General features: G+C 44.9%; 1 protein-coding gene across 1 annotated transcript; it reads left to right on the forward strand.

Moving 5' to 3' along the window:
* Positions 1 to 371: 371 nt before the first annotated feature.
* Positions 372 to 13060, forward strand: ivns1abpa (influenza virus NS1A binding protein a). The gene is made up of 14 exons (XM_072439077.1): positions 372 to 592; positions 789 to 923; positions 1811 to 1980; positions 2075 to 2150; positions 3102 to 3275; positions 6765 to 6890; positions 8567 to 8674; positions 9134 to 9275; positions 10248 to 10472; positions 10914 to 11035; positions 11369 to 11495; positions 11569 to 11700; positions 11774 to 11947; positions 12017 to 13060. Exons 2-14 carry the CDS (start codon positions 813 to 815, stop codon positions 12277 to 12279), a joined length of 1950 nt encoding a protein of 649 aa, XP_072295178.1. The 5' UTR covers positions 372 to 592; positions 789 to 812; the 3' UTR covers positions 12280 to 13060.
* The last annotated feature ends 2407 nt before the right edge of the window (positions 13061 to 15467 follow it).

The following is a 15467-nucleotide window of genomic DNA, read 5'->3' on the forward strand; positions in this document are numbered from 1 at the left end:
GCAGTACTTGAAGTGAACATTTTGAGAACTGACTCAGAAAAAGCTCAAGAAATGCTGTTTTTTGGATGTTTTGGTGGAATATAACGGGCAAAGACGGTTTTCATTCAGAAAGTTTAATAATGTGCATGTTTTCCGTGTCATTTTGATGTAATTCCTGCTTCATTACTATTTGTCCAGTTGTTTTGAATCGATCAGTTGCGATTCGTCGCTTGTTTCTGCCTTAATTTTGAGCAAATATTGACTGCTTTTGGAAAGTTACCGACTCGTCTTTTGGTCGCAACCCCCCCATGTGTGTCTCGCTCACGCTAACGACCCTGCACTAAAAGCCACTCGTAAAAAGACTTATTTCTGTTCCTTGTCTCCTCCCCCAGGTTACAATGTTTGACCAACACAGGATAGGAGCCAGTCTATAGCCGACGGGTTCCCGAGGACTTGATTACGGTCGCTTCAAGCCTGATAGTTTGTCCGGCCGCGTCGTCGCCCGGCATTTCTTCTAACTGCGCCCCCCCACGTCGGGTGAAGAGGACCCCCGGTGTTTCCTGTTCTCCTCGCGGTAGTCGCTCTTCCTTGGATTTGAATTGCTCTCTATTAGGTAAGACCATTACTCCTGCACGACACGGGATTATAGTACACGGTTCACATTAAGCCTAATCCTCGTCCCGCGCGCTGTGGTCATCAATTAATGGAGCCGGCCGTGGCCACGTTGCTCAGATGAACGGTCAGGGGAGCCGAGTGTAATAAAGCCCCTTCTGGTTTTGTAATGCACGGTGTTTTGGGCATTTTCGCAGGCAAATCTTTGAAAACTCACCAAGATGACTCCAAACGGATATTTGATCTTCGAGGACGAGAGTTTCCTGGACTCCACTGTGGCCAAAATGAACGCTCTGAGAAAGAGCGGTCAGTTCTGCGACGTTAGACTTCAGGTAAGGTTACGAGCGTGAGCGGGCGTGACCTTTAGGAGGGCCTGACCTTTAGCAGTCTGAGGCGGCGCTGAGGGTTAATGAAAGGTCAGGAGGGCGAAAGCCGGACTCGAGACTCTCAGAGACACTCAGACTCACGTCTGAGTGTTACAATATTTTAATAACATTTTGACTATTTTCAAACCGCTTTCAAAATCTAAGAAACGGATACATTTTGTCTTCATTTTGATATAAATGTAGTTTCTTTTGATGATTTTTGGCATGTTCAGTTTTAAACCTAAAGCCCCCCCTACAGGTCGGACGACTCATTGAACTAAAATGCAGTTAAGATGAATATATTTGGAATTTTACCATTTAAAATAAACAAATAAAACAAATATCACAGAATAGCAGATTTTTTAGATTTTATAATTTCACTTCCTGTTTGTAATTGGTGACATCACACTAGGAAATCGCCCAGCAAACACTTGGCCAATTTTTTTTTTTTATTTCATTGACAAATAAAAAATACATGAGAGCGACTTTATTTTTGTTGAATTCATGTTTAGACAGTCAAAAGAGTTTATTTGTGTAAATTCTGCATAAACTTTGACTGTAATGAGTGTCCCTGGTGTGATGTCACTTCCTGTCATTTTCTACAGATTTTTCCAGCGTTTTCTCCACAAATACTTATACTTGATTTGTGGGAAACTATATATAACAAGTATAAATATACCAAATATAGTCTAGATTAGAATTATTCAAACCTGTCATACGTCACTTTAATGTATGCTGCTTTTTATCTTCACATACTAAAGGAATAAGTAAATGTTAAGGATTTCAGATTCTTCTCACAGTAACACGTTCTGCACATATTTGACGGCGGCGTTTCTTGTTTTTTTCCTCCCCAGGTGCGCGGGCACGAGCTGATGGCTCACCGTGCCGTCCTGGCCTGCTGCAGTCCGTACCTGTTCGAGATCTTTAACAGCGACCTGGAGCCTCACGGCGTCTCCCACGTGACTTTTGAAGACCTGGACCCGGAGGCTGTGGAGGTGCTGCTCAACTACGCCTACACTGCACAGTAAGCGAGGGGCGCACGGGCACACTGAGGGGCACACTGCGACACTCTGAGAACTCGACCACGCCCTGACGACGTGTTTGTGGTGATTTGACAGGCTGAAGGCGGACAGAGAGCTGGTGAAGGACGTGTACTCTGCAGCCAGACGCTTTAAGATGGAGCGCGTCAAACAGGTAAAACAATCCACCCCAATCCTTTTCTTTTATTGTTCAATTTATAGTTCTTTCAAAAACAATTAAAGGTTTTGAATAAAGTGATTAAGTTTATGAGCAAAGATGATATGGACTGATTTGGCAATTTCATGTAATTGTATAATAAAACCTTCGTATTCTCCTTCGTAGTATTCTCTTTCGTATTCTCCTTAGCATTCTCCTTTGTATTCTCCTTCTTCGTATGCTTCTTCTTCGTATTCTCCTTCGTATGCTTCTTCTTCGTATTCTCCTTCTTCGTATTCTCCTTCTTCGTATGCTTCTTGGTATTCTCCTTCGTAGTATTCTCCTTCGTATTTTCCTTCTTAGTATTCTTCTTCGTATTCTTCGTCTTCGATGTATTCTCTTTCGTAGTATTCTTCTCCTTCGTATTCTCCTTCTTAGTATTCTTCTCCTTCGTAGTATTCTTCTCCTTCGTAGTATTCTTCTTCGTATTCTCCTTCTTAGTATTCTTCTTCGTATTCTTCGTCTACTTCGTAATCTTCGTCTTCGATGTATTCTCTTTCGTAGTATCCTTCTTCGTATTCTCCTTCTTCGTATTCTTCTCCGTAGTATTCTCCTTCGTAGTATTCTTCTCCTTCGCAGTATTCTTCTCCGTAGTATTCTCCTTCGTAGTATTCTTCTCCTTCGTAGTATTCTTCGTATTCTCCTTCGTAGTATTCTTCGTCTTCGTAGTATTCTCTTTCTTCGTCGTCTCTTTCGTATTCTTATTTTTATTCATATTTTTATTCTTCTCATTTTTAAAATGAGAAGAATAAACACAAATATGCTCCAGAGTCTCCAACACTAAATATGATGAAACATTTTGACACTATTCGATCAGTTTGATTTCACGTTGCACGACTGTAAATGAATTAAACCGTAAACTAAATGCATAACGCCGACAAGTTCTAACCGTGCCGTTCATCGCTCCAGATCTGTGGCGACTACCTGCTCTCAAAGGTGGATTCCCAGAACGCCATTTCTTTCCGGAACTTTGCCAGCTCCATGGGAGACGGCCGAGTTTTGGCCAAAGTGGACGCCTTCATCCAGGAGCATCTTCTGCAAGTGTCTGAACAGGAGGACTTCCTCAAACTCCCTCGCCTCAAGGTGAACACTTCCAACACTTCCAACACTTCCAACACTTCCAACACTTCCAACACTTCCAACACTTCCAACACTTCCAACACTTCCAACACTTCCGATGCCTCTGCTGTGGGGTTTTCAGGACTTTCAAAAGGGGCAATGTTTAGATAGAAATTGACAAATGCCACGGCAACATGACTTTATCATGGACATCAAAATTATGACCGGCGGTTTTATTTAAGATGAGGACACGACTTTATGAACCTGACACTGGACTCAAAGTCATGCATTTATTCCCGTTATTGTGTCACGCTCCGTAGCACTTGTTTGTCTTTAAAGTTCACTCTGTAACATTTGCGCAGGTCAGTCACAGTTTGTCTGCACCCGTGACTTTTTCTTGTATCCAGTGTCACAAATGTATTGAAATGCAGTCGTTTTTATAAATTGCTAACAATTGAAAAACGTGCTGTAAGTCTGCTTGCCTCTCCACAGAGCTGACCTGTAACCTGGCTTGACTTTAATGCCCAAGTGTGGAACAAATGGCATGTAGTTTGGCAATATTGTATTTATTGAATTTATTTACTGAAAAGTGCTGCAAAAAATAATCTCCCAGTGAAATATAATGATAAAACTCTAAAATGATATTCTGAAACAATAGTCATGTTTAAAAAAAAAATGTAAATAAAAAGTACCGGTAACAGAAAAATAAATACACTATATATAATAAAACTAAAGAGACACAGGGTGAATAGAAGTGGATCTTAAGACCTCCATGTTGCACTTTTAAAGATCTCACAGATTAACTCTAAGATTAGCCACGTATAGAAAATGTAGGATTGTAAAATGTGTGAAGGTCGAGGGGTTAAACCTGGAGGGCTTTGTACTGCGTAGGTGGGGCTAACTACTACTACTACTACTCCTACTCCTACTCTTCCTACTCCTACTACTCTTCCTACTACTACTACTCCTACTCTTCCTACTCCTACTACTCCTACTCTTCCTACTCCTACTACTACTACTCTTCCTACTCCTACTACTACTACTCTTCCTACTACTACTCTTCCTACTACTACTACTACTACTCTTCCTACTACTACTACTACTACTACTCCTACTCCTACTACTACTACTACTACTCCTACTATTCCTACTACTACTACTACTACTACTCTTCCTACTACTACTACTCTTCCCACTACTACTACTACTACTCTTCCTACTACTACTACTACTACTACTACTACTACTACTACTACTACTCTTCCTACTACTACTACTCTTCCCACTACTACTACTACTCTTCCTACTACTACTACTACTACTACTACTCCTACTCCTACTCTTCCTACTCCTACTACTCTTCCTACTACTACTACTCCTACTCTTCCTACTCCTACTACTCTTCCTACTACTACTACTACTACTCTTCCTACTACTACTACTACTACTACTCTTCCTACTCCTACTACTACTACTCTTCCTACTACTACTACTACTACTACTCTTCCTACTACTACTACTCTTCCTACTACTACTACTACTACTACTCTTCCTACTACTACTACTCTTCCTACTACTACTACTACTACTACTACTCTTCCTACTACTACTACTACTACTACTCTTACTACTACTACTACTCTTCCTACTACTCCTACTATTCCTACTACTCTTCCTACTCCTACTACTCTTCCTACTACTACTACTACTCCTACTACTACTACTACTCTTCCCACTACTACTACTACTACTACTACTCTTCCTACTACTACTACTCCTACTCTTCCTACTCCTACTACTCTTCCTACTACTACTACTCCTACTCTTCCTACTCCTACTACTCTTCCTACTACTACTACTACTACTACTCTTCCTACTCCTACTACTCCTACTACTCCTACTCTTCCTACTCCTACTACTCTTCCTACTACTACTACTACTACTACTCCTACTCTTCCTACTCCTACTACTCTTCCTACTACTACTACTACTACTACTACTCTTCCTACTACTACTACTCTTCCTACTACTACTACTACTCTTCCTACTCCTACTACTACTACTCTTCCTACTCCTACTACTACTACTCTTCCTACTACTACTACTACTACTACTCCTACTCTTCCTACTCCTACTACTACTACTCTTCCTACTACTACTACTACTACTACTACTCTTCCTACTACTACTACTCTTCCTACTACTACTACTACTACTACTACTACTACTACTACTACTACTACTACTACTCTTCCTACTACTACTACTACTACTACTACTCTTACCACTACTACTACTCTTCCTACTACTCCTACTATTCCTACTACTCTTCCTACTCCTACTACTCTTCCTACTACTACTACTACTACTACTACTACTACTACTACTCTTCCCACTACTACTACTACTACTCCTACTCTTCCTACTCCTACTACTCCTACTCTTCCTACTCCTACTACTACTACTCCTACTCTTCCTACTCCTACTACTCTTCCTACTACTACTACTACTACTACTCTTCCTACTACTACTACTCTTCCTACTACTACTACTCTTCCTACTACTACTACTACTCTTCCTACTACTACTACTCTTCCTACTACTACTACTACTCTTCCTACTACTACTACTACTACTACTACTACTACTACTCTTCCTACTACTACTACTACCACTCTTCCTACTACTACTACTACTACTACCACTCTTCCTACTACTACTACTACTACTCCTACTACTCTTCCTACTACTACTACTCCTACTCTTCCTACTCCTACTACTCTTCCTACTACTACTACTACTACTCTTCCTACTACTACTACTACTCTTACTACTACTACTACTACTCTTCCTACTACTACTACTCTTCCTACTACTACTACTCTTCCTACTACTACTACTACTACTACTACTACTACTACTACTCTTCCTACTACTACTACTACCACTCTTCCTACTACTACTACTACTACTACTACTCCTACTACTCCTACTACTCCTACTACTCTTCCTACTACTACTACTACTACTCCTACTCTTCCTACTACTACTACTACTACTCCTACTCTTCCTACTCCTACTACTCTTCCTACTACTACTACTACTCTTCCTACTCTTCCTACTACTACTACTACTCTTACTACTACTACTACTACTACTCTTCCTACTACTACTACTCTTCCTACTACTACTACTACTCTTCCTACTACTACTACTACTCTTCCTACTACTACTACTCTTCCTACTACTACTACTACTACTCCTCCTCTTCCTACTACTACTACTACTACTCTTCCTACTACTACTACTACTCCTCCTCTTCCTATTACTACTACTCCTCCTCTTCCTACTACTACTCTTCCTACTACTACTACTACTACTACTCCTCTTCCTACTACTACTCCTCCTCTTCCTACTACTACTCTTCCTACTACTCTTCCTACTACTACTACTACTACTACTACTACTACTCCTCCTCCTCCCTTCCTAACGCGCTGCCGTCTCTGTTCACAGTTAGAAGTAATGCTAGAAGACAACCTGGCCCTGCCCAGTAACGGGAAGCTGTACTCAAAGGTGCTGAGCTGGGTGCAGCGGAGCCTGTGGGAGAACGGGGACCACCTGGAGCGCTTGATGGAGGAGGTCAGTACACGAGCGCTTGTCCTTTTTTCCACACTCACCGCCTCCCCCTCCCCCCACGCCCGACCCCGCCTGTTTTTGACATTAACGAGTCACTCAGGGGGCCGAAATAGAAAAAGGGGCGTGTCACGCTGTTACGTCGGGACTGTTCTTTGTTTTTTCCTCTGATTTGTTGAGGTTTTGGCTGTAAGCAACTTCTCCCCGATTTCCAAACTGCAAATCAGAGGTGAGCCTTTAAAAAAAAGAGCTGGTGTTTGCTCTTTTGTCTTTTATTCCTACAGTTTTCCTTTGGGTATGTGGCTGTTTTTTTTTGTGATTATTTTTACACACGACCCCGTCCGGAGACTGTAAGCGCTCCGCACGCTCGGGTTTTGCACAGGTTTGACCCGTGACTGTGACTTTACTGTCTGACAGGAGTTGTTGTTGTGGACCCAGCACTAACAGGCGCTCCTCCCCGTTGATTTATCTCTCCTGTAGGTTTATTAGCAGCAGCAGCAGGAGCCGGACTGAGGAGCCACGACTGAGCCACCAGGGTAATGAGTCAGAGGGGGAGGACAGCCGAGCAGCACTGTGCCCCCGTCTGTGCGCCCCCGAATACAGATGCACCGCAAGAACGCCGCGGCAACCTCGCGATTTGACAATAGTGAAATTATACCGACGAGGCCCGCGACGGTCGATCGGCTCGTAAAAGGCAAAAAGAATAAACCGATTCTTAGTTTCGTCCCTTAAACACTGTAAATATTCCCTCAAGTTTATTTCCGTTTTACACAGATTTCTTCATTGGTCTTCAAAACAAACAACCGTCGACTACTAAAATACTAAAGCTGAAACTCAAACGACGAGCACCTCCATAAAGTAAAAAAGTAAACAATCTGAACTAAATGTCAATGTCAATACTGAAAGATTCACATAAATGGGACAAAACTGTACCACTCCTGAAAAGTTAATTCATCTAAATCAGACTGTAGAGATTCTTTGCAACCAGATGTAGTTTTATTTTTTAATGTAATTGCATTTTTGATTGTATACAAATTGACATTAAGTCTATAGTATCGAAATGGTTAAAACACTTAAGAATTGAAACATCTCTCAACATGTGAAAATAATTTAATATATTTACATTTAACCAGCTTAAAACCCATGGATCAATCTTTTTCAAACCTGTGCCAAGTGGACTCATGCCACTGAACCCAACACGGAATAAAACACTGCATTAGCGCACGGGGAACACCACATTTGGTCATGGAAAAGGAACATTGGTGCAAACGCTTCCACGCGGCGTCCCGCTGGTGTTAGCGAGGTAAACGCCCCTAAACGCCGGACGTGTCGAAGGATTATCTTTTATAACCACAGTGTTGTCTCCTGGAGCGACGCGAGCGGCTCCAGCTAAAGGATGGACCATGAAGATCCAGAGGCAGCTCTTTGTCTTCACCAGCTTTTCTTTTAGATGAGAGTGAAGAGTTTCCACGGCGACGGGACGAGTAAACGCCTCAGTCTGCAGCGCCTCTTAATCTTAAATACGTTTCCTCAGATTGAAGAACCGGGCATCTCCTTTTCCAGCCTTTCCTTCCGAGCCGCAGTCGGCGTGTTTTCTTGTTCCCCCCCGAAACGTGGTGGGGGCTCTTCTTTTTGTTGCCATGGACACAGCCACATGGGTGTTGTTCCTGTTTGTCTTACAGGTGCAAACGCTGTACTACTCGCCTGACCATAAGCTGGTGGATGGCGGCCTGCTGATTGAGGGCCACAGTGAGGTGTTTGGTGACGACAACCACCTTCAGTTTGTGCAGGTACTCGACAGCGAGCGAGTCACTTTAGCTTCAGTTTGTGCAGGTACTCGACAGCGAGCGAGTCACTTTAGCTTCAGTTTGTGCAGGTACTCGACAGCGAGCGAATCACTTTAGCTTCAGTTATTTTTACATTTTATGTATAAATCTGAGAAATGGACAAAGCAAAGTTCAAATTGTCTTCATCTTGACACCTTAGCATCTTGAGCACTAAACGGTTTGTTTAACTAGTTAAATATATTAAAATCATTCTGCGAAGCCGCGGTCAGTTTCACCTTCCTGGCTAAAGCTGTTGAGCGCCGTCAGAGGCTCTAGGTTCAGAGTTAGAGTTGCGAGTGCAGTGCTGCTTGTAGCCGTTAGCTCAGACGGCTTCTCTGCTGTGGTTTGGCCGTGTCGGTCGGTTGTCGTGGGGCCGGTCGTTGGTGCTGGCGTGGCTTCTATAGCTGCACTGTGCTCTTGCAGAAGAAGCCCGCACGCGAAAGCGCCCAGAGGCAGATGAGCTGCAGCTCCAGTGGAAGCCTGTCGCCCTCCAACCAGGCGGCGAACGCACCCAAACAGTCGGCCCGGAAAGAGTGGAAGTACATCGCCTCTGAGAAGACCACAAGTAAGGCCCAGCGGCACGCAGGGGGCAGTGTGCGTGACCCTTTTTGAATTCAGAACGTTCCTAAAACCATTTCAGACAGTAAATGTGCTTCAGACTCATTTCAGGCTGAACTAGTGGTAAATAAGGACTTGTTATGCTTAAATTCTCCCACATGTGTAGATCGATCACAATGTCAGCTAATGAGTATAAGTCTCATTTTTGGGTAAATTTATTCGATAAAATCCAAGACCAAGAACAAACATTTAATCTTGAAATGCAGTTTAAAATAATAACAGATTAGAGAACATGGTGAATAGGTGTACGTATGCTAACGCTAACACCTTCAGCTACATGACGCACAGACAACGAACTGTGGTAAGTGTCTGGTATGTTAACGTAACATATTAACAGTTATTCAGATAACTATAGCATAAAGAACATGCTAACAAGTTTACCAAAGCATCAGTTTTACCCCAAATCACTAAATCCATTGAATTCTTCTTCCTCTGTGTCACTTCTAAACAACTCCACAAACTCCAGAGGTAGAGGAAGTGCAGATTCTTCTTCTGTGTCGCTTAGAGCCTACAGCGCCCTCTTGTGGTTGTCAGTGTGAAAATAAGGAATAATATCACATATAAGTCTTTCTGGAGTACAAGTCGCACCCCGGCCAAACCTATGAAAAAATGTGCGACTTATAGGCCGGTAAATACTGTAGTGGACATGAGTTTGAATGCAGAATGTCGTCTTAAAAACGGTTTAAAGATGTACTTTTCCTGATTTATTTCAGTCTGAACTAGTGCGATGGAAATGTTTTACTCAAAAAATGCAGAGTAAACTAATGGAAGAAAGCGATTATAACACAGTCAACAGTTAATGTAGCAATTCAGTCCAACCGCGCTTAAAAACGCGCTCGACGCACACAAACGTTCTGAATTGAAACGGTTTTAAGCCGCGCTCCCGGAGACCGGCCGTAACGTGCTCGCTGTCCCGCAGACAACACGCACCTGTGCCTGGCGGTGCTGGACGGCGTGCTGTGCGTGATCTTCCTCCACGGCCGCAGCAGCCCTCAGACGTCCCCCTCGGCCACGCCCTGCCTGCTCAAGAGCCTGAGCTTCGAGGCCCAGCCCGAGGACCTGGAGGAGCACCCGCTGTCCCCGATGCAGTACGCTCGCTCGGGACTCGGCATCGCGGCGCTCGACGGCAAACTCGTCGCAGCAGGTACGGGGTGGGCGGGGCGACGGGGCGGGGCGACAGGGTGGGCGGGGCGACAGGGCGGGCGGGTTTCCACTCTTGAGACGGTCCGAAAGTGTCTCCTGCTCAAGTGTGGACGCATCCCACCAGAACTGGGACTGAACAAGCTCGGGACCAAACGAAGACTGGAACGGGGCCAAACGAAGCCCAGTGGGGTTAGGCTCAATTTAGGCCCAAATGACCCGGCCCGTTTGACCCAGCGGGGTACTAGCTGCAGCTTCCTGTTTGACACGGCATCTTATTCTCTAAACCCAATTACAGAAGGAGACAATAAAAGACGCAACGAAAAGAAAGCTCCAAAGCGCTCCTGGTCAAACCGGTCCAGGGGGGGGATCGGGGCCAGTCGACAGGGGGCGCTAAATGCCGAGAGTGGGTTTAACTTCAATATATATCGTTTGTTTTGCGCAGGAGGCTACAACCGAGAGGAGTGTCTCAGGACTGTGGAGAGTTACGACCCCGCCGAGGACAACTGGACCTTCATCGCCCCCATGCGGACCCCCCGCGCTCGCTTTCAGATGGCTGTGCTAATGGTAAACCGGCTTTAACCGCTTAAGACCATCCTGGCGCTAAGGCCCGTCACCATAACTACCACATCGACTCATCGTCCAGTCAATACTTGCGTTTTCTTTGCGCTAATTGGAATTTGTGTTAGAAAGATGAGATTTGGGCTGCAGAAGGTTGAATGTGTCATTTTATTTCTTGCATCTCATATTCTTTTAACTGTATTGCACATGTAGAGTATTTGTCAGTGACATAAAGTTGTTTCATTATTATTATTGTGGTGCAGCAACACGTCCGTCCCACATTTGTTCTCGTGTCTCTTGGTTGTGTAATGTAAAGTGAATATGGCCTCGTGCTTTCAGGGTCAGCTTTACGTGATCGGAGGGTCAAACGGACATTCTGACGAGCTGAGCTGTGGCGAGACGTACGATCCGCACGCCGACGAGTGGGTTCAGGTGCCAGAGCTCAGGACCAACCGCTGCAACGCAGGTGAGTCGTCCTCCGCCACCGCCGAGCATTGTCCCAGCGCGTCCTTGTACTCATCGTGGTGTCTTTTCCCAAGGCGTCTGCTCCTTGAACAACAAACTGTACGTGGTGGGAGGTTCTGACCCCTGTGGGCAGAAAGGCCTGAAGAACTGTGACGCTTTTGAGCCCGTGTCCAAGACGTGGGCCAACTGTGCTTCTCTCAACATCAGTAAGTCACTCGAGTTGAACAAATGCGTCCTCCAACCGCATGAAGGCTAATGACGGCGTTGTGCCCGTTTCAGGGAGGCACCAGGCGGCCGTGTGCGAGCTGGAGGGCTTCATGTACGCCATCGGTGGAGCCGAGTCGTGGAACTGTTTGAACAGCGTTGAGCGCTACAACCCCGAGAACAACACCTGGACCCTCGTGGCCCCCATGAACGTGGCGCGCAGAGGAGCCGGCGTTGCCGTCCACACAGGTAAGAGCTCGTTTGACCCGGTGACGAGTCTGAGTGACGCGGTTCTTAAAGCGGGAAACCTCTGTCCAGGCAAACTGTTTGTGGTGGGCGGCTTCGACGGCTCGCACGCGCTGCGCTGCGTGGAGGTCTACGACCCGCTGCGCAACGAGTGGAGGATGCTGGGAAACATGACCATCTCCCGCAGTAACGCCGGCGTGGCCATGCTCGGGAACTCCATCTACGCTGTGGGCGGCTTCGACGGCAACGACTTCCTCAACACCATCGAGGTCTACAACCCGGAGATGGACGAGTGGAACGACTGCACCACCGCTCCGTCGCCCGTGTCCGAGTGAGAGCGGCGAGCTTCAGAGCTTCACCCTTTTCCAAACTAACAGGCTTAGTGACGTAATCGTGTTTTTGTGATGTCCTGTGTGTGAGCGGGTATGTGGGGGCGGGGCTATGGATAGAGGGGTCTTCAGTGAAGACTGACTTATATTAGGGGGGGGTGTTGCCCAGAGCAACATGACGCCTTTGCATATTGCATACGTTTTTGTGCTGTACATATTTTGTTTCTCCTCATTTCGGCGTATGCCAACATGGAATTCACAGTGCTTTTCTTCTCCCAGATGAGTTGAAATGGTTTGTCACTAGAACGTTTTGGACAGTTAATCTTGGGTCATTTGGACGGCCTGAAGTGGTGATTGACTTGGAAGTTATTTAAGTTTATTTGTTTCTAAAATTGGACTCAATGAAAGGTCAGCGGTTGACGCCTTAGAGTGCGAGTGGAGAAACACCGGTCATGGCTTTTTGTCATTTTAACTACAGCTGATTTGCTATTTCTGAAATCTTAAACGGCCTTTTTTATATTTTTATACACTGCTTATTTACAAAAGATAGCTTTAAGTCGAATCTAACCCGTGCCAGATTTTAGTACCTTTTGTGCACAAACCACACACGCACAATGCTTCTGCTAACCAAACTTTAGTTCTTGTGATATGACATTGATGTACGTTGTGCAATTTACTGGAAACCCCGTGTTCAAACTGTCAGGCATTGACACTTTTCTGGAAGGAATATCGGAGCAAATGATCACATTTGTAACATTTCTTATTAAATAAACCATTTAATTCAGAATCTTGCTCTCTGTCATCTTTAACTTCCTCTGATGTAATGAGTCGTCCTGTTTGAGGCTTTTATTCTGACATTTCCATCAGGACGTCGCACAAGCCGCTCGCTTTCTGCCCCTCCAAGTGTCGTTTAACAGAGATTAGCACTGAGCTGGTGGACGGCGTGCTTCAGGACGAGCGGGCCACTCGTTCGGACCGGAACGGACCCCGAGCCGCCGCCCACACGTCCTCGTCACATCCAGCTCATTCATAAGTCTGTGGCACACGTGGCACCGGTTCAGAGGGAGGCTCACAGAGTCTATTTTTAACTCCTCACTATAATCCTCGTTACTATTGGTAGCGTAACTTTTACGTGTTCTGCACTAGAAATGTGCGGTTTTGGAGACTGAGATTTCTCATGTCACCGGGGGAATATTTACTTTAAAAGCTAAAAACTAAATGCAAAGTCATCGATGGAAGCAATAAAATGTAAAAAAAAAAAAGAATTGTGATGAAAATGACTTGTTTTATAATGTGTATATAATGGTGCGTTCACACTTGCACATAAACCACATCAAAACTAGATCTAAACCAGGACTAAACCAACAGTAGGAACAATAAAGGAAACATTTTGATTCAAACTGTGCAAAAACTAGGAACCAAAAAGGACACTTTGTATATTCTAATCTACTAAAACTATACTAATTTGAACAAGTATAAATTCTGAAAAAGTAACATACTAGGCATTTTCCTGAAGCTCTTGCTCAACAGGACTAATATAAAACCAATAATAAAATAAAAGTAAAAACTTATATCTTTTCAGAAGGCCATGAATTTGTCTTTGAATATTTTCATCTGGTACAATTTGTCACTTACTGGTTTTATTTAAGTTAACAGCGGTTCTTTCTGATCAATATAAAACTACTATGGTAACTACAAATGACTCAAAGTACCAGGAAGACATTTTGAGATGTTTTTTTAATAAGAATAAACTCTCACAAAATATGTTCACGTTGAATGCAAAATAGATCCAAATCTATAATACAAAACAAAACTCAAGCTTTTCCTTTTGAATGATTTAAACTAATGTAAAGTTGGATTGATTCAGCCACAAAGCGCCACAGGCCAGTGTCAGTCCCCAGCCTGGATAAGAGTTGAATTTGAAAGATGCAAATGATCAACATTATTCTCTAAAATATAAATCTACCCTCTGAGCAAGTAGGATTTTCAATTTCCATAAAACGTCTTCAAAAACAGTGTACAGCTTAATAAATAGTGGAATAAAGTCAAAATATTACAAAAAATGTATAATACAAAATAAAAATGACCTTACATAATAACACTGTGAATCAACCAAACGCTTTCTAAAAATGTTTTTTTTTTTTAATCAGAGGTGGGAAGAGAAATGGGACTCGAGTAGCAGTATTGTTACTTCAAAATAATATTACTTAAAGAAGCAATGGCCGATTTTTCGGCGATTTGAGAACTTTCTCCGTCTTCATTTTGTCCCATACACTGAGGGAACTATATTATGATAGATCAATGCGCTTAGACACGCGGAAACATGGGGACGAACCGCACGCGGCTGCAGGTGAGCGGTAGGTGCGTTTTATGATTGATACGTGGCAGGACTAATCGGCAGTCCACGCCACGAGGAAATAAGACTCAGATTTGGGCCAAAAAAATCGTCCATTCAACCTTTAAGTAGAAGTACAAAGCAGAGGTAAAATGATTAATAATGATAATGGCTTCTCCATTGTTGAACCCCAGTGTTGTAGTAATTTTACTTTAATTAAAAATGACTCAGTCTCAAGAAAGAGTAATTTTACTTTAATTAAAAAACGAATGAACAAAATAAAAGTCACTGAAGGGTAAAAGTCATTTAGCTGGTTTTACGACAAAATGTATAAAATGTAAACGGCTGAACTCCATTCAAGTATAGGATATATGAGCGTGTCTGCGGCGGGCGCTTAGGGCGGCGCTGTGCAGGACGCGCGTCTGCGGCGGGCGCTCAGGGCGGCGCTGTGCAGGACGCGCGTCTGCGGCGGGCGCTCAGGGCGGCGCTGTGCAGGACGCGCGTCTGCGGCGGGCGCTCAGGGCGGCGCTGTGCAGGACGCGCGTCTGCGGCGGGCGCTCAGGGCGGCGCTGTGCAGGACGCGCGTCTGCGGCGGGCGCTCAGGGCGGCGCTGTGCAGGACGCGCGTCTGCGGCGGGCGCTCAGGGCGGCGCTGTGCAGGACGCGCGTCTGCGGCGGGCGCTCAGGGCGGCGCTGTGCAGGACGCGCGTCTGCGGCGGGCGCTCAGGGCGGCGCTGTGCAGGACGCGCCTCTGCGGCGGGCGCTCAGGGCGGCGCTGTGCAGGACGCGCGTCTGCGGCGGGCGCTCAGGGCGGCGCTGTGCAGGACGCGCGTCTGCGGCGGGCGCTCAGGGCGGCGCTG

This window comes from Eucyclogobius newberryi, unplaced genomic scaffold, assembly GCF_026437365.1.
Source record: "Eucyclogobius newberryi isolate DKJ021-1_F unplaced genomic scaffold, fEucNew1.0.hap1 SCAF_9, whole genome shotgun sequence".
Taxonomy (NCBI): Eukaryota; Metazoa; Chordata; class Actinopteri; order Gobiiformes; family Gobiidae; genus Eucyclogobius; species Eucyclogobius newberryi.

Coding starts and splice junctions, on each gene's coding strand:
- ivns1abpa (XM_072439077.1), top strand. CDS start 813: ATGACTCCAAACGGATATTTGATCTTCGAGGACGAGAGTTTCCTGGAC. Junction 1,981..2,074: donor AACTACGCCTACACTGCACA/GTAAGCGAGGGG, acceptor GTGATTTGACAG/GCTGAAGGCGGACAGAGAGC. Junction 11,496..11,568: donor GACCAACCGCTGCAACGCAG/GTGAGTCGTCCT, acceptor TCTTTTCCCAAG/GCGTCTGCTCCTTGAACAAC.